Source organism: Ambystoma mexicanum, chromosome 6p (assembly GCF_040938575.1).
Source record: "Ambystoma mexicanum isolate Mex_15411 chromosome 6p, UKY_AmexF1_1, whole genome shotgun sequence".
NCBI classification, from domain to species: domain Eukaryota; kingdom Metazoa; phylum Chordata; class Amphibia; order Caudata; family Ambystomatidae; genus Ambystoma; species Ambystoma mexicanum.
The window spans coordinates 1,357,231,295-1,357,255,822 of NC_090935.1; the positions used below are offsets into that span (position 1 = coordinate 1,357,231,295).

At 44.7% G+C, this 24,528-nt stretch overlaps 1 protein-coding gene and 1 long non-coding RNA gene across 2 annotated transcripts in view; one reads left to right on the forward strand and one right to left on the reverse strand.

The window, feature by feature from the left end:
• The window catches only part of LOC138510418 (uncharacterized), a 380,472-nt gene that overhangs the window by 339,894 nt on the left and 16,050 nt on the right, over positions 1-24,528 (reverse strand). The window lies entirely within an intron of this gene.
• The window catches only part of ZDHHC21 (zinc finger DHHC-type palmitoyltransferase 21), a 325,920-nt gene that overhangs the window by 130,643 nt on the left and 170,749 nt on the right, over positions 1-24,528 (forward strand). The window contains exon 5 of the mRNA XM_069626058.1: positions 15,409-15,547. Coding sequence (XP_069482159.1) covers positions 15,409-15,547 — 139 coding nt within the window. The remainder of the gene's footprint in view (positions 1-15,408; positions 15,548-24,528) is intronic.

A 24,528-nucleotide genomic window follows, 5' to 3' on the forward strand; every position in this document is an offset into this window, starting at 1 on the left:
TAGCCTGCTAAATTCAAGAGTCTCCATGTCTTTCTAAACCATGTTTCCTTGTGGACATCCCTCAGCCGGGTTCACTCTTGCCATCACAATGTTAACGGGATTATTGTACATCACCCCGTTCAGTAGGCATACCTCACATTTGCCACAAATATAGGTTGTCCTGCTTTACACAATGCAGGTTTTGGTCCCCTTAGCTTTCCTCTGGGTTACAGGTCAAAGACTTTTGAGTGTACAAGGGATTTTACTTGACCCTTGTATGACCACTTTGACCACATGCGTTGGCCCTACTAGGGCTTTCTGGTATCGGTAGTTTCACCAAAAAGGGGACTGGTCAGTCTTTCGAATGAGCGCCCACGTGGCACCAGACCACTCTGCACCGGGTCTCCCCCTGGGTTTTCAAAACAATTCTGTAACTCACTTGGTGTTTGTTCCTTGATTCATATTACATCGCCACTTGCAAACTTCACTCAATCACAGTTCCTTTTACTATCGGTTCTCTCTCTGATTTACCGGCTGTGATTAACTGCTTGTTATTTCTTGTCTCTGGAGTCAAAGGCGGTACCACAGTAGCAAGCGTTACTCCCTGACTTGGTTATCAGTGTAGGAGGATTCTATGCACCGCTGACACATGGTACGTCATGCGCTGGCTGTTATTCTCGGCCTTGTAAGTCCTTTATCTGAGGCTTCAAAGGTCTGGGTCGAAAAAGAGAAGGGCACTTCCTGCCTGGTCATCTTTTCGGTTCTTGACGCCTTTCTCCTCCTCTTGAACTGCCGTCCAGGAACAGCTGCCTTGTCGTATGGACTGACTTGCTCATAGTGCGGTCTCGTGCCCTGCCTTTTATCCCTGTGGGGGAAGGGAAAGGGCAGTCATGTGTGTTTAATTATTCGTAATTTGCTGACTCTGCCTGGCCCTTGGGCTGGGACATGTTGGGTAAAAAGTTTTGCTATTAGTCCGTTGTTTGTCAAAGTGTAAGAAAGTGTTTGTGTTGAAAAAGGAGAGGGGTAGAGTATCTAGATATCCTACGGGGTAGGATGGGGAAAAGATGTCGTAAGGAAGGGAGTGTTTCAGGTGGTCAGGGAAGGGCTGAGAGCGCCAGCCCTTCTCTGGCCACCTAAATAAGGGATTCTTGAGGTCTGTTTGGGAGACTACCCTCGGGTTTCTCACAGAATCCTGAGGGAAGGTATTACGAGGCAAGTGCTTGTGATACTGGCGACACTGGTGCTTCCTGGCATTTCCCAGCAGTACAGCTTAAACTCTTGATCAAGTGTGCGGACATCCATCTTCTCTCCAGCACAACGTCAACACTCCACCTCCGCTCACTTACCTCTTGACCCCCTTCTACTGTTCTCAGAAGGCTTGTGTATTTCAAGCTCCTGTTTCAGGGGAGAAAACTTGGGAAGTTCCTGTGGGTGGCAGAAGCACATTTTAGGCCTGTTAGTCATGTACTGATTAGGGATGTAACTTCAGCTTCCAGTAGGGATTTTAGTAAGTATTCGGCTGAGGCCGAATACCTGGTTTTCAGCCGAATATCGGCCGAATACTAACTCGAAGCCGAAGTTCGGTACACTCCCAGTTTATGAGAGTTAAATCAATAGATAGGCCTGTTCGTTAGCCTTTTAATGATACCCGAACCATTATTGAGCGACTTACAGTTCCTGAAAAAAAATAACAAAATCCCTTCCTGCACCCATTCATATAGCCATCTCTTAATTATATGCATATTTTTACTTCACTTTGCACATTTGGGTTTAATTTCACCACTGAACATCTGCTGCCTTTGTTGGCTTTGGCCTATGATTAACCCATCAGTATTTCTTCTCCCAGGACTAATGGGTCATCTTGTTGCTTATCTTGGAGAGTAGGCCCCCATAAAATTGCTTCTTGGTCACTGCCTGAGTGTTCTGAATGGAAACTGAAGACATTTCTCAGAAAACTGAGACTGGTGTTTGAATGTCACAATTGCATTACAGATCAGGCCTTGTGTTCATTTCTAATATAATTGTGTCTTGCCATCAATGTACATTTTTCCATCATGATATGTTCGCCTTACTCTGGCAAGGGAATTTCCGACACCATGAGTTCATTATTTTAGGCTGCAAATTGTGAGAAACCAAAGGGTGTCTCACCCGCTAGTCCTTTGGGACTTGTCATTCACCTGGCCATCACTTTTGGATCCAGTTCCTGGGGGTGGACCAGTGCGGGAGGATCACCTGGGTGAGGGGTCTTCAGGAAGTGGGGGTAAGGCAGCCGATGGGGAGACACAGTATTCCCCCTATTTTGTTTATCTAACCCATCCTATTTTTTAGGATTCTCCACGATCGCAACCGCCCCATGGCCCCTTTGTACACAAACACTGGGCCAAGGAAGAGGGTGACTGAGAGTAACACTAACCTTCATATATTGTACTGGACATGTCCCACTAATCGGGTCAGGCACTTAACTCTAAGTGCATACACCTGATACCAATTAGCTCTCCTCAAACGAATAAAAGGCCGAACCTAGAGACACACTCTGAGCAAGGCAGAGCACGAATATGAGCAGAACATCTGGGGCGAGGGCAAACCTTCTGGAGCAGAGCGACGGACCAAGGGTCGAGAGTAGCGGGTCAAACACCCCAAGTGTTCCCTATGGGCTGTTGTTGCCTCTGACATGCTTCGAAACACATGTGTAGAAGGCCAGATCCCACATCAGAAGGCTGCATTGTGTTTCAAGGTGAATGGCAGAGTTGGGGAGGCGGGGTCAAGCCTGTGGTACTAACCTTAACTCGTGAATTGGAAATCGTAAAAACCAAGAAAGAAACCCGCACACAGCCAGCGAGTTGACAAGCGACCTGAGAGACCGGTGCGTGTTAAAGTTTGAAGTAACAACATTATATCACAAGTGAAGGCTGCACGTGTGAGGATGAAACGTGAAGAAAGGCAGACCTGTGAATGAACTTCGAAGTATGTACATCTGTGAAATCAGCGATACGAAGTAACAGAGTGGTCCGGCTAAAGGAAGTAGCCCACTCGAAAGTCTCTGTGAAAGGTACATTGTTTGAAGCGATAAAGCGAATGTAAGCAAAAGTAAATCCTACAGAACAGGAGAGTGAAAGTTAAACCGTGAACCTTGAGTTGCAGTGGTCCTTTGTTGTTCTGTAAAGAAACCCACCCACATTCGAATGTCTTCGACATCTGAAAGTGGTCTGAGCCTGATAGAGGGAGACCCGAAGTGTAAGAAGCTTGGGGAAGGGAGCCCCTTTCAAGTTTTTGTTGAACTTTGCTGTGAAAGGTCTGAGCCCGACAGAGGGGACCTACGTGAACCTTTTGTTGAAACATTATTTGGAAGCCACGAAAAAAGACTTTAATGTGGAAGGCCAGGCAGGCCTCGACCCACGTTCTGGAGCTTTTTGTGTTGAAAGCCGAGCCAGAGTGTGTAATCCTGCCTACATGGACAGCCTTACTCCGTGAGGCTTTACATGGGGAGGAGAGTTGGTTCGACCACATTTATTATTTTGAACACTGATTTTTCCTTTGCATGCATTTCTCCTTTATACACTTTTTGCACAAGCGATAGGGCAGGCATTAGGATTTGTTATCATAGGTCACTTTGATTTGTCAGACTCCACGTGGACAGTTTTGTTTGTTTGATGGTCGAGACTACTCCAATCTTAGTTATAGGGCAAAGTCTTTCCAGCCCCAACAACTCCAATGAAGGTTTTACAAATGGTACCCATTGTGTCAGGGTCATAATTGTAATACCATCCCTCCCAAACAAAATTCTCACATTTGTATTATGGCAGTTTCTGTGTTTGCAAATGCCAGCCTTTATTCTTTGCTCTCTGTATCAGCAAGGTTACACTTTACCTACCAGTCACTTATTGACGAGTAGGCCCTGGTTTTCGCTTTAGACAACCACGTGCCATGCCCACTTAAGTGTATTTAATGACGCCTAATCTGTCCCTGCACCTGGTATGATGCTGCAGCCCTGCAACATATAGCCGGGCAACATGTCTTGCCACCTAATCTGACTTTGCAGTTTTATGATACTGCCGCCTGCAACATTATGCTGAGCAACATGTTTGTACCACCTACTTTAACTTTGCACTGGTATGCCCCTGCCACCCTGCAACACGGGGCTGGCCAACATGTCGGTGCCACCTATTTTTGACTTTGCATTTGTACTCTGCTGCCCACTGAAACATGGGGCTGAGCAACATGTTTGTGCCACCTATTTTGACTTTTGCATAAGTATGCTGCGTGCGACCTGTAAGATGGGTTAGACAAACTGTCTGTATCTGCAAGCACCTATGTAACTAAACAAGCCACCCCCTGCTACAGGGGGTAATGGAACATGTATGTATGTTTATCTTCGCAAGTACTTATGCAACAAAGTAAGCCTTCTTATACAGCGCCACAATGCCTGAGGGCAGTTGAGCGCTCTATAAATGCAAATAAATAAAATAAAAAATAAATACATTTCTCTTTTGTTGAAAATGGCATTCTGACATGTGGCAGATCCAAATGAAATGCTGCCTTTTCATTTTGGCAGTCATCTCTGTGTGTTTTCACTGCTCTGCATTTTAGGCACAACATAGCCAAATGCAGTTTCCTTTTGTCTTGGGCTGAAAATAAAAAGCCCCCCCTGCTCTTTTCTTTGGGTTCCTCTCCAGGGAAAGAGCACGGTCGAGTGGGGTTTTGGTTTCTTTCACGTGAGTCAGCAATGTTTCTCCATCCATTTGGTCAGGAACCGCCATCATGTGTAGTCTCCCTTTCCTTCTTCTGGGTTTCCGGGGTTTGGAAGGGCCTCCTTTCTCTCCTCTTGCCCCTTCCCTTTTGATTTCCTGGGTCTGTTGGAGACCTCCCCCACCCCCTTGCTCCTTTTCCCCAGGCTGGAATGGATGATTCTAGTGCGAGGATTGAAATGCTCATGCAAGGGGTTTTATACTAATGTTGTTCACCGCGTTTGGGTCTCACTTCTAAGATGGCTGCCGCTAGCCAAGATGGCGTTTATATCTGCATCTACCATATAACCTATACTGCTGCGTGCACTGAGTTAGTTAGGACATTATTTCCCCAGACAGCATTTCCGAATATTGAGACACAATTATTTTAATTCACATTTGCAAGACCGGTTTCTTTTCCTTGTTTATGAAACATTTTCAATGACTATTAATTAAATTACTCATCTATGATATATGTTAGTTTCCATCCGGAGTTCCAATCTTACCTTCATTCTTCAGATTGTTCCTCGGCTCTAACTTCAGTGGGCTCCTCAATCACTCTTAGTACTCGTCTGGGTAGACCGCTTTTTAACTGATTGATGTGGACCCATTTCTCTTCCATTTGTTATCCTTTTGGGATGCAGATCTTATAGGCAACAGGTGAGATTTGGTCCACAATTTCAAAACTACCATGCCAAGACAGAAGAAACTTCTGTTCCTTGGTTTGGTTTCTCTGGAAATTGTACAAGTAAACGTTGTTGTCTACCTTTTACTAAATTGCTGTGCTCTTTAGGTCGTAATATGATTTTATTCCTTCAGCCGACTTCTCCAAGTTGTGTTGTGCATAAGCAAAAGCATACTGGAGAGGTTTCCTTAAGTTCTCAATATGCTCATGAGTAGTGGGCGCATTTATCAGCATCTGATCATGAGTTTTATAGAGCAGATGCTGGGGTAACACCATTTGTCATCCGGTCATAGGCTCAAATGGAGACAATTCAGTTGCAGAAGGTGGTATAGACCTAATATCCACCAGGACAAGCGGTAATTGAATGTCCCAACTGGGTCCAGAGTCTGCCAAGAACTTCCTTAATATGCTTGCAATTGTTTTATTGTACCTCTCAACCCCTCTGATGAATGCTAGACGCTAGGCGTGTTTTCTCTTTACCCCTAGAGTCTCCCATATGTAGGTCATCACTTCACTCGTAAAAAGACTTCCTCTGTCCGACTTATTCCTTTGCGGGAGGTCAAACGAGAGAACATTTGGTTGATCATTAGTGTGGCAGCTGTCTCGGCCTTACAATTCGGGGCAGGGAGACATTCTACCTACTTTGTAAAAAAGCATGTTAGAGTCAACATGTAGTTGTTTCCTTTAGAGGAGCAAATCACTGGCCCCATGAAATTGAGTTGGAAATCTTACCAAGGCAGTGTAATTCCACTTTTTTGTAGGGGAGCTCCGTGGTGGGGAACTTGTACACACACAAGACACCCCTTGAGATATACGTTGAGGTCCCGGCCCATGTGTAGCCAGTATGCAAGCTTGCCCAAGATTTCCAATGTTGTGTGAAAACCCCAGTGGCTGTCTCACCGGCTTGATTCAACATTAGGCTCTAGAATGAGGTAGGCACTACCCACTGGTCACATCCAGATCGTGATCTCCGTACCAACCGTCTTGGATTCAAAACATTTTGGAAAATGTCATCAACACCCAGAGAGCCTCTTTACCGGTATAATGTGATTCTGTTGGAGGAAAACTCACTGGGTGTTCAATGTGGGGAGACAACGTTCAAAGGGAGAGCAACCAAGAGATGCAGAGAGAGGAACTTCAGGGCATGAAAGGGAGATCCCAGGGTTAGAGTCGGTCACACCTAGGACGTCCCTGTGGGAAGCCTTGGATAGATGGGTCTAACTGCCTTTATGCCCTCACTCATTCTAAACTAGAGATTAGACCGTAAGTGTTACTAAGCAGCATTTACTAACCTGGGTTTTAGGGATGCCTGGGTTAGGATAGGAATCTCTGCACCTAGAAGAGAGAGTAGGGATGGCTCTTAGCACACTATTGAAAATTGCAATAAAACACTTGAACCAGATCTTGGAGTCAGCATGTTCTATGGGGCATCTGTGAACGTATGCCTGCATTTCACCGCATGAGAAACCTTTACATTTGTTTTTCTTCGTATTTGGTTGGGTAAGTGGTACAATTTTAAAACTTAGATGGGGTGGGGTAAAGGTATAGTATAAGGTGGGTGGAAGTGGGGTGGTGCGGGGGGGGTCTGCCTCTGCATGATAAAAAAAATAATTAAAAATACAATTTCTAAGATTTCACCTGTAGGTGAAATGGATTTGGTGAAATCGCATACATCCATCTGTGACATCTCTGGGGGGTTGGAGTACGGAGACAGACTGTGTTGTTCTTTTACCAATTAGTTTTATTTAAATCATAAAGGGGTTTGGAAAAATGCCTATGTAGCCCTTATTCTGAGGGGTTTCCCTGCCTCAAGAAAACAATCTTATGTGACAGTCGTCATCAGGATGTCCGAAAATGAAGTTCACCGTCCTGTGTACAAAAACCTAATCCGACCCTCAGTCTAAATACTGCAAAACATATACAAGGATGAAAATAAAGTGTCTGTTGGATGTTTGCCTGCAGCGCTGTCGTTTTTCATTTACAAATCCCCACTTCCACAGGATGCCAAGAGGGTGAGGGGGACACCCCTTCCCCTGGTCTTATTCCCACAGCTAAGAGGGTATTTCCCTCCTCTTTGCGCCTTTATATCTACCTTTTTCAGGTGTTTATTTACCTCCTTTTGGTACACTTGGTGTACTTTCCTGCTACCTGCACAAAATGTCTGTAATGACACACTTGGTTTATTCTCTTGTTAAGCATGTTGGTTCCTTCGTTCCTGGTTGTTTTGACTCACAGCCTTGAGTATAGTCTTTTTTTCCCAGACTATTGGCTTTCTTGACATGCTAAATATTTCTTTTGTCGTGTCTTTCTAAAGTTTACTGGGACAAGGAAGAGTAGGGTATGCTTCATCGCTTGTCAGCCTGTTTCTCTTTTCCTTCCTTTACCATTTACTTGCTGTATTTATTGGCCAAGGGTAGGTTTACCTTTATTTTATTTTCACTCCTTATGTTAGGTTTTTGGGGGCAGCGCAGGTGGAGTCTATAGGTTCACATCAACTCTTAACGACAGCCCCTTCTGTCGCCACACCGAACCTTCAATTGCAGCGCCGAAGCCCGGTTCGCTCGAGAGCCTGATGAATTCTCTGCTCCGCGCGACTCAAGCTTGTTTCCCGTCTACTCCGATATATTTGTGGTTTTTGTCCTTCTCTTCTATTGCCCAAGTTGCTGTTTGTCATAAAGAAAGGACTAAAGTCCTGTGTTTGATGTTCCGCTCTTCATTCCTCTAGATTTAGTTTCCTCGTCTCAGGCTTCCCGGAGTTCAACATTAAAGGAGTTGCCTTACAAAAATACATATACCCATATGGCATCCCAGTCCTTTCTTCATGAGGTGTTGTGGGGACTTTTAGCAGCTTCCTTGGTTTAGGCATGCGAGCGATGTTATTTCTTGTTGCAGGGACCTCGTCACAGGTCGCATAGATGTGCTTATGAACACGCGCGTTATTTTTGGGAAAGATGTTCAGATGCACACAAGTCCATTCCTCATTGTGTTGGTCTTTTTTCCGTCCTCATTCCTGGCATTTCTTTTGATTCTTTAGCACAGTATTTCCCCTCTTTTTTTCCAGTTTTATTTTCCATTGAGGGAATGGAATAAGCATATTGACATGCGTGGCATCATGCAGTGTTGGGTGTCTAGTGCAACATATGTTCTTAGTGCTGATTTAGAAAGCTGCACAACACATGTACTAGACAAAGTGGGGCATCATTAACCTAGTTATATACTTTGAAGTGATCCATGAAATGTTCATTCTATTGGTCTTTCCTAATTCGAGAAACACACAATTGTACAGTTGTACAAGTAGTATCCCTGTGCTTACTTACATCTGTATATGCATGCACAGAGTCACAAAGTTAAAAATATCAGTATCTCGATTAGGAGGAGGTCGTGGTTTCGTTATTTTGGGTCACTGACATGCCCTCGCCCACCGGGGATCTAAGATCTTGATTCTAATGTTGTCTAAAAGCCATATTCCATCATCTAAATCTGCAATCGCCTCTCAGTGCCCTAGAAACAGTGCATATCATGCGTTAAGCAAAGTAAATACCGAGCATGGCCGCCCCGTAATTATACTGACATTGTATAGAATCAGTCTAATGATTACTATAAAATCGTTGAGGAAACGTTTACAAGATCTCTCAGTAAATAAATATAAAACAAATACAGAGCAACCAAGCAGGCTCAGACAGAGAGTTAGTAAGGACTGTACAGAGAGCAAGAAAGGGGGAAGCCCCCCTGGACATCTACGCTTAAACACTAACTATTTGCGTTTCAGAAAAAAATCGACCTTCGAAAAATAAATGGAGAGAGACCTTCTAACGTGGCTGATAAAGAATGAAAGGCCCCTACGTTTTAAACCAACCTCGCAATATGAGACATTTCAAGGTCTGGTTAGATTTTGCATGTGGTCTAAGGTAGTAGGTTTCAGGCTTGGGAACCTGACAACTTGGGTTCAAGTCCTAGCTTCGTCACTGGTTCTAGAGGCTGGTTCGAACATGCACTAGTTCAACTAAAGGGACTAATCATGTTTTTGCTTCCTAGCCTCAAAAACAGGCAAGGCGGATGGCGTTTGTCCCCTAAAAAAAGGGATGGCTTCATCAACTTTTGTGTGTACCCTTGGCACCCCAAAACAGAGGATAACCCACTGCCCACAGATGTGGTTCACATACTCATAATTAGGTTATATACTACTTATCAGAGAATCCTCATCAGAAAAAATGTCACGTGTTTCTAAAAGAAATAATTGATCTTATGGACATTTTTGACAAGTATAACCTCAAGATAGATCATAACCAACTGCCCTTTGAAATGGTTCACAGTCTTATAGTTAGGGTCTGCATCTAACATTGACCCCCTCTAATTTGCCCCATGAGTTGTAATTTTGCTTTGGGGATCCCCTGTATAGATATTGTTTGACTTTATGCAATGTCAATCAATCAAATAGAAATAGTATATGCAATAGTCTATGCAGAAATAAACTGATATGCACATAGACAAGAATATTGGCTTTCACCAAAATCCATTTATAGGGCACGAGCAAATGTATGCCTAAAACACCAGTAGTCTGTCGTGTGTCAATTATTTGTGAACAGCTAGACTGTGCATTCAATATATAGTTATCCCACAAATGCAATTTTAAAGGTTGTGAAACTTTATTTAGCTATGCCAACTCGAGTTTCGGCTACGAGGGCCAATTTCTTTTCTCAACCCACCCTCCTTCTGGGCATATCCGATTTCATGGGAGGGGGTTATCTATACATGTCTGCAGAAGTATCTGCAATACTGAAATACATAAAGAACAATGTCTGGGATCAAAGCTATTACACCAAAACACTTAGGGTATAAAAGTGCTTATGGATACAACCTACGCACCTTTTGGAGTTTTGGGTGTTTACGGCAGTTCCCTTTTGGATATTTTTGTATCTTCAAAAAATCAGAGCAGGTGGCCTCTCCACTGCACTTGTCTCACCACCGTGCCCACTAAACCAGAAAGATCTGGCTTCCATCAACTACCATGCTTCTCACTGAAGCCGAATTACACATTTCAAAATGTACTCTCTCAAAAAAAAAAAGAAATGGATGTCCAACTCTACCTTCTCTTATGCATACTGTTACAACATCGTAAAGCAAGACACAGACAACAGATTCAAAGTTCAAATGAAAATAATGTAGTAATTTAAATGTCAGGATGGTTGAAGGCCTAACTTGTCCTATGCTAAGCTGGGATTTCCCTACCGAAAGAAACTAACGATAGTCTCAGTCAGGAAGTACAACTTAAGTCTGTCTGTGTCCAAAACCTATACTTTCCGTCACAACTAAAGCTAAACAATGTGTAGGGATGTCAGAAACAAATGAAATAATGTTCCAAATAAAGTTCTGAGCTTTTTCCAGCTCTGGGCTTACTTTCCAGCTCTGGGCTTACTTTCCAGCTACCTTTCCCCAAGTTCAAACAATTCAAAAAGTTTCAAAAGTAATCTGGGGTTTCCCTTTACCAAGAAAACACCACAGTTCCAAATGTGTCTCAGGACTCCCCTCTCCCAAGATACCATCTTGCCAACTTGTACACAGTCAGTCTCAATATTCAAAGCCAATTCCAGGTCAACTTTATACTTCTAGTTATGGATAGTTCATACAGATGGCTTTCTTCTGCTTCACTTCAGCAAGCACAGATGGTGTACAGCCAGTCTAGGAGCAGTTGTCGGACAACACAGTCCACCCATTACAGGTTACGCAACTGGTCACCCTAGGTTTACTTGCCCACACAGGTTCTTCTGTAGCCGTACCTGTGTTCTGATTCACACTCACTTGGCTCGCTCTTTTCCAGCCTTTTGGCTTTGCCACAATGTGTTTCACTCTTTGCCAGGCTCTGGACTTTTTTCACCATGAGATCAGTTATACAGTTCACTTTGTGGTGTTCTTTTTCCCCTTCACCACGTTGCTCTCCCACTCTTTAGCAATGCTCCATTCTTGCTTTACATTTAATTTAATTAGCTTCGCTCTTAACTTGCAATATATGGCATTTGCTTTTCTCACCAACTAGTCATTTGCACATTGGTTTATTAAAAGCTTTCATATGCTCACCAACAGTTTAATTCTGTTCAGCATTCAATAGTTTCCAGTTCGTGTTTGCTCACACTTGGCAGTCATCATCAAAAACCATTTACTTTGGTTCACCGTATCTTGCACTTTACTTCTCGTTCATTCGGCATTCCCTTTTGCCACACAACAGCCCCAGGAGCGCCCTGGTTGGAGTGATCCCTTTCCTCACTCACCGGTCTCCGTTGTCTCCTCCGTGTGGCTGTCAGCTCCTGCTCTGCTTTGCGTACACGTTCAATGTGGACAGCGAGCCCTGCTCACAGTTTGCTCCTCTCTCTCTTTCTGTGTGGGTCGCCGGCAGCTCTGATCGCATCCCGTGGATTCTGCCAGTGACTTATGATTGGATCTCTACTCTGGTTTGATACTCCTGATGCTGGCAATGACCAGCGAGGCTCCAAATACTGTGGCTTTCGCTCTGGCCTCCCTGGTGCTACATTTTCTTCCCAGTTCTGGCAGCATCCTGGTTTCCTGACAGGACCACCCCTGGCTGCCTCGTACTCTGCAGGATTTCTCTTTCTGCAGACCTCCCTGCTGGTCTTCTTGTGTTCTCTGCGACCCCACCTTTTATACACCTGCAACTGTTTAACTGGTTGCAGGTGTGAGTATTTAGGCTGAATTGCCTGATCACAATGAATGCAGCATTCTGGACATGCCTGACCCTTTGTGTAGGCCTCTTCCTTGTCTCAGTACTAGAATGGTGAAAGGATCTAATAGTGTGCATTCCTCTTAGTCGCCTCTTCTTTGTCCCAGTACTACAGTGGAATGAGTGAGAGGTATTGAGGAATCCATGTGTCGCCTGTCCTCGCATCTCCACCCCCAGAGTCAGGATCCAAAACCAATGGCCTTTACCTGGCCATTTGAGGAGATTATCCATGGGGAGTATATGTGAGGATAGCCTCAGGTTTCTCACAGTATGTATTCCCAATGTTTCAAATTCTGACCCAATAGGTGTTGCGATACAGCACGTCCTCTAAAAGAAACCGAAAATCGGCTCTGTTACATTGAATTGCTACACTCATGCCAGAGCAGCTTAGATCTATGTTTTGCACATATTTGCAACGTTCTAAATAAGATGCAGTGCCTGTACGCCTCACCTGTGGGGGGGAAAAATTCCCTCATGGGATTGAACTTCAAGAGCTTGCAGGATGCCAAGCTTGTGTCCCCAGCTCTAAGGGAGAGCCTCCACATGACCCGTGTTGTCGTGATCAAAGGTAGTGGGGCATGGCCATCTTGGAGGTGTCTGCGGTCCAAGTCCACAAACATTTCTGGCAAGTGTAAGAATGCTGGAACGTCAGTAATATTAGTAGCTCGAGAATAAAAGCGGCCATGCTGGTGGTGCTGTGTGGGTTTACTAGAAAAGTCCAAAAATCAGCATATAGTGGCCAAAGCTCTAGTGTTACTAGTCACGTCACCAAGCTCTGTGCCTATTCAAGATCGTAGGTGCTGAATAATAATAAACCACTGCACAAACCTAAACCACCCCTTTGTTATTGCAGATGGAGCTGTGCATATGCGATCATATCTGGTTTGCAAGGAAAAAAGGAAGAGCACAGCCTGCAATTTGTCCATGTATATTCTAGGAACTAAAACTAGAACTTTGTTATTCCCATCAGATCTGGCCTCTGTATTTCTTCACTAAGGCCTGTCTCGTGTGTATTAAGGCAAAGTATCCATTGTTGTTCCAACCTAAGCAGTCGATTTGAGGTACAGAAATTGTGTGCATCAGATTTAATTACATCATTGATCATCCATTTCAGATCAGTCTCTATGGGTATGTGTCATATAATGCTGTACTAAAGGAACTGTGTTTGATTGTTTCCGGATTCTAAATCTATTTTCACAGATTCTAGTGGCCTCTTTCCTTGTGGTCATTTCTATGTAGACCTGTGGACATGAACAACAAATCATATATACAACTTTCTTATTTTTTTGTAATTGTTTATGGAATTTTCAGAAAGAAGGACATCAACAATGTATACATAACAGGCAATTAATTAAAAAACACATCCAGGGTATAACCGCAACAGGACCACTAAATTATCAAATGCAAAAAAAGAAAAATCCTTAATGAAGAAGAAGAGAAAACAGCAATTAGTATGATTCCTCAACGTCCAATGTCTGTCATTGTGGACAAGCACAGTGCTTCTTGTCATGAATTTGCACAATCTGCAAATACCACACGGGAAGTGCCCAAAACTGAGCTGCGCTGTAGTTGTAATACCCAGGTGTGCACAAGGGAATTACTTGTTCCACAAACTGTGAATGTACAATGCAGTCTCTGTTTTTGCCTCTTTCCCCGTGACTGAATAGACATTCACACATCCCGTGCTTCGTACTAAATTCCAATATTTCTTGACCAACTTCTTAATCCGTGTTGTATTCTGAGAAAAAGTACTAATACTTACTAGTCTATTCTCCGATGATTGTTTGAGCTTTGGCGTTAACAGAACCTCTCTATCTGTGTAGGGGGCTCTTTTCACAGAGCATTTTAGAAGTTTGTGGGGATAAGCCCTATCCAATAACCTGAATCACTGCATTTGCTTGAATTTCATAATCTTCTTTGAAGGAGCAGTTGCACCTAATGCTCAGGAATTGCCTATAGGTTATGTTCTCCCTCAATGCCTTAGGGTGTTGGCTACTAAATAGCAGTACCGAATTCCGATCGGTTTCTTTCAGAGTGGTTTAGATCTTCCCTTGGTGGTGCCTAATTTACAGATCTAAAAAAGGTACTCTATTGGGATCGCAATTGTATGCAAAGTGTAAATTGGTATTGCATTTATTGAGCCATTCTATAAACTCATGTGACACAGTTGCCATCCCAGTCCAGATGAAAAATGTTGTCAATGTACTGTTTCCAACATCGTATATTGACCAGGTGTGGATTGTTGTCAAAAATATATTCTCAATCTGCCTTGAACATATTGGCAAGAGTAAGCGCGAATGCTGCTCCAATGGCAGTGCCCTTCTTCTGCAAGAAGAGCTCATTACCAAATACGAAATAATTGTTACGGCCACGGCTGACTGCTGCCTGTTCTTTATTAATTCATGTACATCAGAACTTTGCTTGGGGAAAAATTGCACCAAATATGAAGTGTGCTTATGGTGGCATACACCATTTTTGTTACCCGTCACCTTGGGGCAAGTGCATTTCTCTTAGGTAGAATATGTAAAATAAGGAACTCCCCCTTCAGGGGTCTGGTGAGATTTTTAATAATTTGCAAGGCCTGTAAAATGTGTACATTATTATTCTAAGTAAATCCTACTGCACCTGGGCAACATCACTTGTCAACATTTTTTGGAAGTTGACTGTCTGCATGTGCAGGCACGCTTGACCTGCAAACCAAAAGTCAAGGACTCCTCCTCTGACCTTATTTGCGCTGAGATTTGCACATTTTATTGTCACTTACTGCAGAAGTCTCTAAAAGTAAGTGGTCAGGCATGGATGGCAAAAAGAGTCCAGAACTATTCTGTTGACTTCTCTAGAGCTAGGGATAGGCCTGCACACCTACAGTGCTAGGATAAACCCCATCTCATACTTTCAATCCCATGTGTAAGTGATTAATCATATGCAAAGCCTCTTAGTCCCACTGCCTGTATCGTCCATTTTCTCAAGGCCAGGGTATCCATGAGATGGCAAACATTTCTTTCGCTATACAGCCACTCATTTCTGGAATAACCGTTCCCTCTATTCACTGCAACAGTCATTCAAGAGATACCAATATCTATATTTTTGCTTTTTGTTGTTTTTGCTGTGCCCACGGCAGGTCTCCTTAGTGGAGTTTTAGCTTTTGTGAAAAGCCACATTTAAAAGAACATAAAATAACGTTTGTGATTGTAATGAGTGCTTCTCTACTTTAAACTAGAAGTTATCATATGATGGTAATTAACTTAATTAAGAATTGTAATCTAATAAAGTATACTTTTTTGCAGGATAAACAATTGTGTTGGTGAAGATAACCACTGGCTCTTTCTTCAGCTGTGCTTCTACACTCAAATCCTCAGCGGCTATACTCTAGTACTTGATTTCTGCCACTACTACTACTTTTTGCCAATGAGAACTAGAAACTGGGTAAGTGGGCTTTGTTAGCCTTCTGTGTCTCTCTGCTGGTTTGCAAGAGCAAACTATTCATGTTTAATAGGTTTTTGGCTGTGGGTCCAATGATCAATAATTGTATATAACAATGTTCTATGTAAAGCGCTTTGGCTAAAAGCGCTATACAAGTTGTGATCCGTAGTGTTACCTCAACTGGTTCTAACCAGACATCGAATACATGCTTGATCTTGACCCTTTAGGGACAGTTCATGTTTGTTTTTTAATGTTGTCATTTTGCTACATACAAACTTTACAAACTGTCCCCTTCTATGCAACTCAGACCAAGGTGTGCCATGGCACTGGTGACTTTTCGGGCAGAAGCCCGTTTTGTAAAAAATCATGTGGTTTAAGGGTAATACTATTCTTTGGCTACAGTTGCATAAAATATTTGTATGTGTTCCACTTTTTTTGGCTTTAAGTAAAGGGATTAGTGAACATGTTGTATTAAATGCCCATACATGCTGCATCGTGTACACATCTGCCCATTTCACTCCAGCCTCCAAAGAGAAACTACGCCCTAGGAAACCAGTAAATCCTTGCCTCTTGCGAGACAGGCATGGTATCAAAAGTAAGGACACAAACACAAAAGGTACAAGTTTCAACACCTTTATTAAGTTTGACTGGGGTTGGAGACTTCTTAACTGGTACTACTTATATAATGGGAGTAGTCGTGACCATCAAAGTAACATAAAATGGTCCAAGTGAATCAGTCAGTCAATAAAAGGAAAAGTCTGTGTCAGAAACCTATACTTACCCTCATGTTTCACAATAACTAAGTGTGGGAAAATGTATGAAAATAAAGAGTGTAGCAAATGAATGGCAGAATGGCAATGAAAGTGGCTCACCACTCCCTTCCTCAAGTTCAGTTCACTGGGGCTCTTAGAAAGTTCCTTCAAGGTGGATAGAATGCACAGTACTTCTCTTTCATAATGTTCATCTGTCAGAGACCTTCGCAGTTGTATAGTATTATCACCCTCATGTGTGACCACTATGCCAATAGGCTTGATTTTTCAATGTCCGTGCCTCTTGCACCTGGTTCCTCAGAACGGGCCCTTGGCCCCTCTGTTCCTTATTTCACAAAAGCATATAATTTATGAGGACTGGCCCACGTCTACTCTGTTCCTTGTTTCACAAAAATACCAGTTCACTTTCACATTAGCCGTTCGGGATCTCAGCACGCTCTTTCCCTCGTGCCCTTTCTTCAATGGATTTCAACACATTCCGCTTTCATTATTCACTGTTTTGTTATCTTTCAAGAAGCATTTAACAACATGCCTTCTCACACGGCACTGCTACGTTACTTTTTCTTATCGGCTCCCTCGCCGGCTAAATACATTCAAGCTTCCAGTTCAATGGCCCTCATTACGACCTTGGCGGAGAACCATGGTGCTATTAGCACCATGGTCCATGGCGCTAAGTTGCCAACTCCGCCATGGTGGTTGGCGGACTTACCGCCCCATTCCGACCTTGGCGGGGCGGTAAATCCCCAATCCCCATTTACCCTTCCCCATTCCCATTTTTGCCCCATAGGGCATAATGGGAGTGGGGAAGGCGTTAATTACGCCACCGTAAATTACGGTGGCGTAATTAACAACAAGGTCCCTTAGCGCCATGGATTTTAACACCTGCTAAAAGCAGGTGTTAAATCCGCCATGGCGCTAAGGGAACTCGTACTCAGGCGGTAAGGGTCGGCGATGTTTACGCCGGCGTAAACCCCTTACCGCCTGGGTCGTAATGAGGGCCAATGTCTTTATCCTTCAATGCGTAGCCTTGCGTTCAACACTGTAGCTTTCCACAATTGCGCGTATCACAAACCGGGCTTATCATTTATTTGAACTCACCGGCTGTGATTGCTTTCGCACATCCTTCTGTTTTCAGAACGTCGAGGTCAGGGTCTTTCCCACGGGCCTCCCTGCCCCAGGGAGGAAACAACAAGCAGCTTGCTGGCGCATGGAGGAACAGGATTAGCCGGCCCCTCGGCTCCTTTCTCTGAACTCTCCTGGCTTCTTGGCGACACGGCTCCCTCGCTACGCTTTCAGCGTCTCTGCATCCCGTTTTCCCTGCCCTCCTTCTCAGCAGCTCCATCTCAGCTGCTCCTCCATCTCGCCATCCAGATTGACTTTGGTCTTGGCTCCTGTCTCTCTGTCTTTCTGTGCTCCCCCTTTTTATAGTTTCGAAAGTGGTCCATGAGTTGCCTGTCCTTGCCTGACGTTATTGGTGGGACAAGGCCAGTGCATGTTACTAGTGGTAATCTTCCTAGTCTGTCTTCCTCTTCCTCATCTCCGTAGTTGGACTGATAAGGAATGGAGGGGAGTTCTAGGAGTTGTAGTATCCCATAAAGGTAGAGGGAATATGGGGTAAATATCTATCGGGAAATGGTGGATACCATGTTTCACTTTCCGGTGTCTCCACCCCACTTCCCGAGGACCCTCTACCCAGATGATCCTCCCTCGCATCCAGTAGCGATGGCCCTTCTCTGGCCACCTGCATAAGGGATTCCCGGGGACTTAGTCGTGAAACACTTGTAGGTTTTTCACACTCATCACAGCATCCATAAGGTAACATAGCAGTATGCCCCCTTTTTCTGTAATTTGCTTTTGATAGCTCCATTTTACTGTTTTCGAATTTAGATGCCGTTTATTAACCACATAGGCAAAGTAGAATGCTCTGTAGCCAGGAAAATATTCATAGTGCTTCAGAATCCTTTGATTGAAAGCTGATTGTCTTTATCTTGGTCACTACAAGTACAGTTTCACATTTTGATTTTGTTTAATTGGTCTGTTTTTGCCATAGCTGTCCCATGCATCTTTCTGCCACCAGTGTGGGTAACGAGCGTTCTTCCTCTCCATCAATATTTTATATTTTATGATCATTGTGCTCTAACCAGTGCGTTAAGCCTTGACACACTAACGAGATGTGTGCTTCAGTCAACCCTCTTACCAGTAATACTTTTCAAATGCTTCACTGTATTATGAATTGTTTCGTATTATCTGCTTAAATACACATTTCTTTGACATTCATAATGATTTAAATGACCTTTCTGTGTAAGCTAATCAAGAGAGTTCTTTGTACAGCTACCGCATTGAGGTAAATTTGTATGTGTGTCAATCCCCATATCTTTTGTGGAGCTTGACTCTTAATCATGGTCATTCTTTGTCAGGATGTGATGTACATGTTGGAGTACGTGGGCATTAGCAATGCAAAATAAACCTTGCATTATTTTCTTCTTTTAGTATCTCTTCACGTTCTGGTAACTGTTTGAAAAATGTCTACTTTGTTGCCACATCTAAACTAATAGTAACCATCCAAAGGACTAAGAATGTTTATCATATCATACTAGCTGAATCAGGAATCCTTCAGACTGAGCCTCCAAAAAGAGGTTGTTGAAAATAACCCCCAACACACATGGAATTCTAGGAATAATTTTCAAACTTTTAAGGCCTGACACCCCTGTCTAGGGGTTACCTCAGACCAGGCTTGCTGCAGGATGTCAAGCTCCGGCAGGGTGCTGGATCCACTGGACTTCTGCCAACGACTTCACACTTAATGGCAAGATCAACTTGAGCAGTGCTGTATCCGGCTAGGAGCATCTGCTCCATTTAAAAATGGCACCTCCAATCCCTGCCATCCAGCAAGGGCTTCCTGCAGCTCCTGTCCCGCCTCTGCATGCTGTGGACCTGAAGAGCCGTTCAGAGAGACCGGCAGGCGACGTCACCACCCCCCCCCCCACAAGGCCCACTTTTAAGGCCTGACACACCTGTCTGGGCCTGTCCGGGCCCCGACTGTGCTGCGGGGGCTTCTAAATTGAAGAAAAGCCGGGAAAAAGGCCGAGCTCCTGTCCTACCCGCTGTTGTTTCAGGAAACACTGCCTACAAAGCACACTACCAACAACTGGAAGCGGCAAAACTACAAGATAAGGAGAGTTTTGCCTACAGCTTCCATAGCCCATACAATCCATGCTGTATTCCCATTGGTAACGGGTCTCTCCCTCCTCTCACCCCTTTTCTTACCCTCATGCCCTGAAGGCTCACAGGGAACCGTTCCAAATCTAAATTGTTCACATGCTGCCATCAGTGCTACCCTCTGCCCCTTCTCTGTGTCCCAGATACTCCTCCGACACGGCACCTACAGCGTATGGGCCTTCCATCAACCATACTTTGGCAATGGTATCAGATCGTTACAACTCCAATATGCCCAACATTGCACCGCCTTACCCAATCCCTCCAGATTCAAGCACATCAAGCATGCAGCATACACCAGCAATTTCGCATCTAGTGCACACCAACCCCATGCCACTTATACCCACTTCCACCGCCCACCTTGAAGGATATATTGTAATGAGCTTCCTGCCATGCCTTCAGCCTCTAAAGTCATGGATTCCTCCTACCCCTGTCCTCCCACCGTGTTTCTTCCCGCACTCACCCACCACCGTCATAGTGACCCTCCACAAAGCTACAGGCTACACCAAAAAAGCCACCACATTAAGGTCACGCAGTACAACCCTGCACCATGCCTTGGCCCACACAGACTGGCTCGCCTGATGGCCAGCACTGCCCCTGCCACCACTCTTGATCACAGAGCCTTATCTCCTATCTACAAGAACCATTGCCTATACTTGTGCATCTGCACGAGTAGCCCACCCAAAGGTAACCCTAACAATGCACAGTTTAGGGCCTCCCACTGCGCTGTCCCGCTGCCAAGCCCAAGCCTAAATCCACAAAAGCAGAGCACCCCAAGCCTTGACCTAGTGGCATCTTGCCTCCTCACCATATGCCCTTCTACTCTGCACTCTCTTACACACTCACTACCTTGGTCAATTCACCTGCCTCTACAGCATTGCCTGTATTAAATCCTGTCTGCAACTCCACAACTTCTCAGACGCAAGTGTCTGGCCCTAGGGTCATGCAAAGAACCCTTTTTAACCCCACTGCTAGCCCACAGAACTGTGCCCTAAACCACACCCTAGCCACACTGTGCCCAGCCCAGTCACATCGGGCCAATACTATCTGCCTAATTTCGACAAAACCCACACTTCCGACACCTCTCCGGCATTCTCGGACACCCTCGAAGTTACCCCACTTGACACACAGCAACCCGTAACCCCCATATTCTGAACAGCCTTGAGAATGACCTTACCAGCCCTCGCCTCATCAACCCTGGGAACTTCCCAAAAGCTCCTACTGTCATGCCATTAAAAGGCACCCTAGGGAATGCTCGATCCTTCCCTGCCCACCCACTGGACATCCTAGACCTTATTACGGCCAACAATCTCGACATTCTAGCCATCTCAGAAACTTGTCTCTATGACGCCTCGGGACCAGCACCATCAATTGCCATCCTGCCATGGTACACCATCCTCTGCAAAGACAGGCGGGTCTCTAGAGGCGGGGAATAAACAATTATCATAAGGGACTCGCTGCCTATCCAAGAAATCTGCAATTCCTACCTAAAGGTGAACTTCTCTCCACCATACCTTGCCTGTCCAACACTTCCACCATCACTATGCATCTGGTCCATCCTGACCACACATAGCAATCCTGCAGTCCTGGTTGACTTCTGCAACCAAACCATCACACAGGCAGTTGACCCCATTGCACCCCTTGCCATACTCAATGGCAAACGTGTTTTGCATATTAACAACTGGTTCACCGCTGACATCCACACCCTCCACTCTATTAAAATGTGAGTCAGAATTCAAATGGAAGAAAACCCCTTCCGAGTCTGACAAAGCTCTCCACCATAGCGAAGGAACATAAATGGGCCATTCTACAGGTAAAATGCTCTACCTACAACACCAGGATTGTCAGCGCCAAATCTAGCACCCACACGCTCTTCGCAATTCTGCGTGAGCTTGAATTCCGTATTCCTCCACCCTACAACATCCCTAAAGATGTTATGGTGCACTAACATCCAAATTGCTCTCGTGGATAAAATCCGCACTCTCCAGAAAAAAGATCCAACTAAAAAAAGACTGTTAGCCCCAGCATGCAGGCTCCAGCTAACACCTCTTGCATGCACCCACCACAAGACCCCTCCCAATTCCACTTCAGTCCAGTTTCGGAACCTGAGGTCACCCAGCCCATGAAAGGCCTAAAACCGTTTCGTTGCCAATGGTATGTGTGCCCTGCATCTGCCATCAAAGACTGTGCTGACTCCCTCACTCCCTTCATCACCACTCTCATCACCTCCTCCTTTGCCACCTGCTCAGTGCCAGCCAATCTGAAGGAAGCCTTGGTACTCCTGTGACTGAAAAAAGCAACTTTAGACCACTCTATCCCTACAGACTACTGCCCGATTTCCACTGTCCCGTTCCTCCTAAAACTTGTGTACCGGGCTGCTTACCTCCAAATCCAGCTATACTTTGAGCATCTTATGGGTCCGTCTATCTGGATTCCGCCCTGGCACGGAATCAGCGCTTCTGTATCTAAAAATCCAACTCAAAGAATTCCAAGATGCAGGTAAACCAGCACTGCTACCTAAGCTCCACCTATCTGCTGCCTTCAATGTAGTGGACCAGCAAATCTTATGTTGACACCTTGCCTCGACAGCTAACTTCTCCCCATAATCTACTGCATGGGTAACTTTGTTCTTGGGCGAAAGAACTATGTGTCTTTGGAGACAACGTCTCTGCCCACCCCTCCCTAGTCACCTGTGGTGCGCCCCAAGGATCATGCGTATCCCCTACCCTTTACAAAATCTTATCTAAACCCCTATTTGACCTCCGAGATGACCTGGGTATTTCCTATAACAATTATGTGGATGACGCACAGATCCTCCTACCTCGAACTGAACAATACTCCACGGACTCTGGCTCACTGCACATAGTGTACCAAACTGTTCAAGCATGGATGGCCTCTCATCTCCTTTGCCTGAATATCGGCAAAACTGAAATTCTTCTGGTCGGCTCCCAAGTCTTTCTCAACAAACTAGACCAGTCTCCATGTCGTGAAAACCTTGGGGGTCTATTTAGATGGCTCCTTGTCAATAACTCAGCAGGTTAGCGCTATTGCCTCTTCAGCGGCACACACCACACCAGCAGACCGTTCCTTTTCAGCAACAGTTGCCTCTATTGCCTGTGCGCTTATTGGCTCTAGACTTGACTATTGCAATGCCCTTTTTTGCAGGCACTCCCACTCGCAACATCAACCAACTCCAAATCATTCAGAACAATGCACTTCGAGCCGCGCTGAAAATCCCCAGGCGAGAGCACATCTCGGTGGCCAGAAGAAACGATCACTGGCTCCCCATACGGGAACGTTGAAAACCTTGGCAATCAACCCACAAATGCCTTTCCAACTCTGCCCCCATATACCTTTCCCAAAGACTAAAAAATGCACAATCATCGCAAACCGACTCGCTCTTCCTACTCACACTGCGTTACCACCCCAAGATTCAGAATAATAAGGTTCAAGCTCCCTGGTCATTGCCACCAAGAGCTGAAACCCTCTTCCCCTGCTCCGAGAGCAGAGCAATCCTTCTGGACCTTTCAGAAACCCCTTAGGACACTGATATTCTCACAGGGCCCCCTTGATTGTCTTATCTATGTCTCCGGACTCTGTGTACCTAACTGTTTTGATCTTGTCTAATCTTGTAACCAGCGCCTTGATGGCCATGTGTTTGGTGCGCTTAATAAATGTATCAATAAATAAATAAATAAATAGAGATGTCGAAAATTACGACTCGAGACAAACTTTATAACCTCACAATAGCAGTGTATACCAAAGCCCTCCCATTATCAGTCATGCTTGGCCATCCACATTCAGTAGCGGAAATCTGACTTGGGGAGTGGGGGGAGGATCCAATTCACCTGCCCTTCTTGCTGCCATCTTTCACAGTAAAATCATATAAACGGGTCATAAATATTGCCATGGTCAGAAACTGGCCCCCCTTTGACCACAAAAGCATTTAGGTTCTACAATTGTCACCTGATCGTAAAAAGAAGAGTCCAAGCCAATATAAGGCAAATGAGAAGAAGAATTCACCACCTACTCAGGTCAAACACATACTTCTTATTCCATCTAATTTGCATGCAATATTTCAACCTCTGTGATGGCATGACAGGTTGAATAAATATGGTCTTTGAAGTGCCATATCAATGCTAGTAGTTATGATTTATTCAAAACCTTCCATCCCAATCAGGAACTTTCTTTTGAGAGAGACCTACAGGTGTCGTATTCACACATGTGTACCAGCTGTGATCTATGCCTCAACTATGATTTGTACTACCTTATGGTTTGTTGCGGTGCCTGGTAGGTGCTCCCATCAACAACTAGGCATTGTGTGAGGATGTCGAGCAATGATACAAGTGAGGAAAGATATGTCTAAAAATGCCTTTGTTTATGGTTGATTCTTCAGGTATAATGTGTGGAATGGGTTAACATAAAGTGAAGGGGTTTAGATGTTCCCTAACACCTCGAAGTCAATCCCAAAACCATGGAATCCAAAAACCTATTCTTTGTCCCTTCATGGGGTTCCATGTCGCTTTGTAATACCGCCAGAGGTCCCATGGAAGAGCTTGTACTTGTAGTCCACTTTATGCCTCTTCTACCTCTACCTCTAGTTTGATTGCATGGCTAGGTGGCTGCTGCGTCTTTGGGGGCCGGAGGGGCTAGAGCCCAGGGAATCCCACTCCTTCCACCCTCTGGGGCCCACAAATGTGGATTGATGTGCCATTCGAGCAGCAAGAAGGCTTGTGCCACCTCTTATCCCTCTAAATGCCCTGAAAAAAGCTATATGCACCAACCCCTTCCTCACCAAAAAAAGCCTTCTCCATTTAGAGTTGGGCATGTTCTCTTCCATTTAGACGGGCTAGATGCAGTGTTTCATGCTGAGCCTTTCTGTCCGTGACCTGCACACACATTTCAAGAACTCTGAGGTTTTGAAAAGGGAGTCGGAGTACTTCACCCTGTATGGTCTTTCATGTTTTGCAGACCTGCAGAAGGCTTGCCACTTAGTAT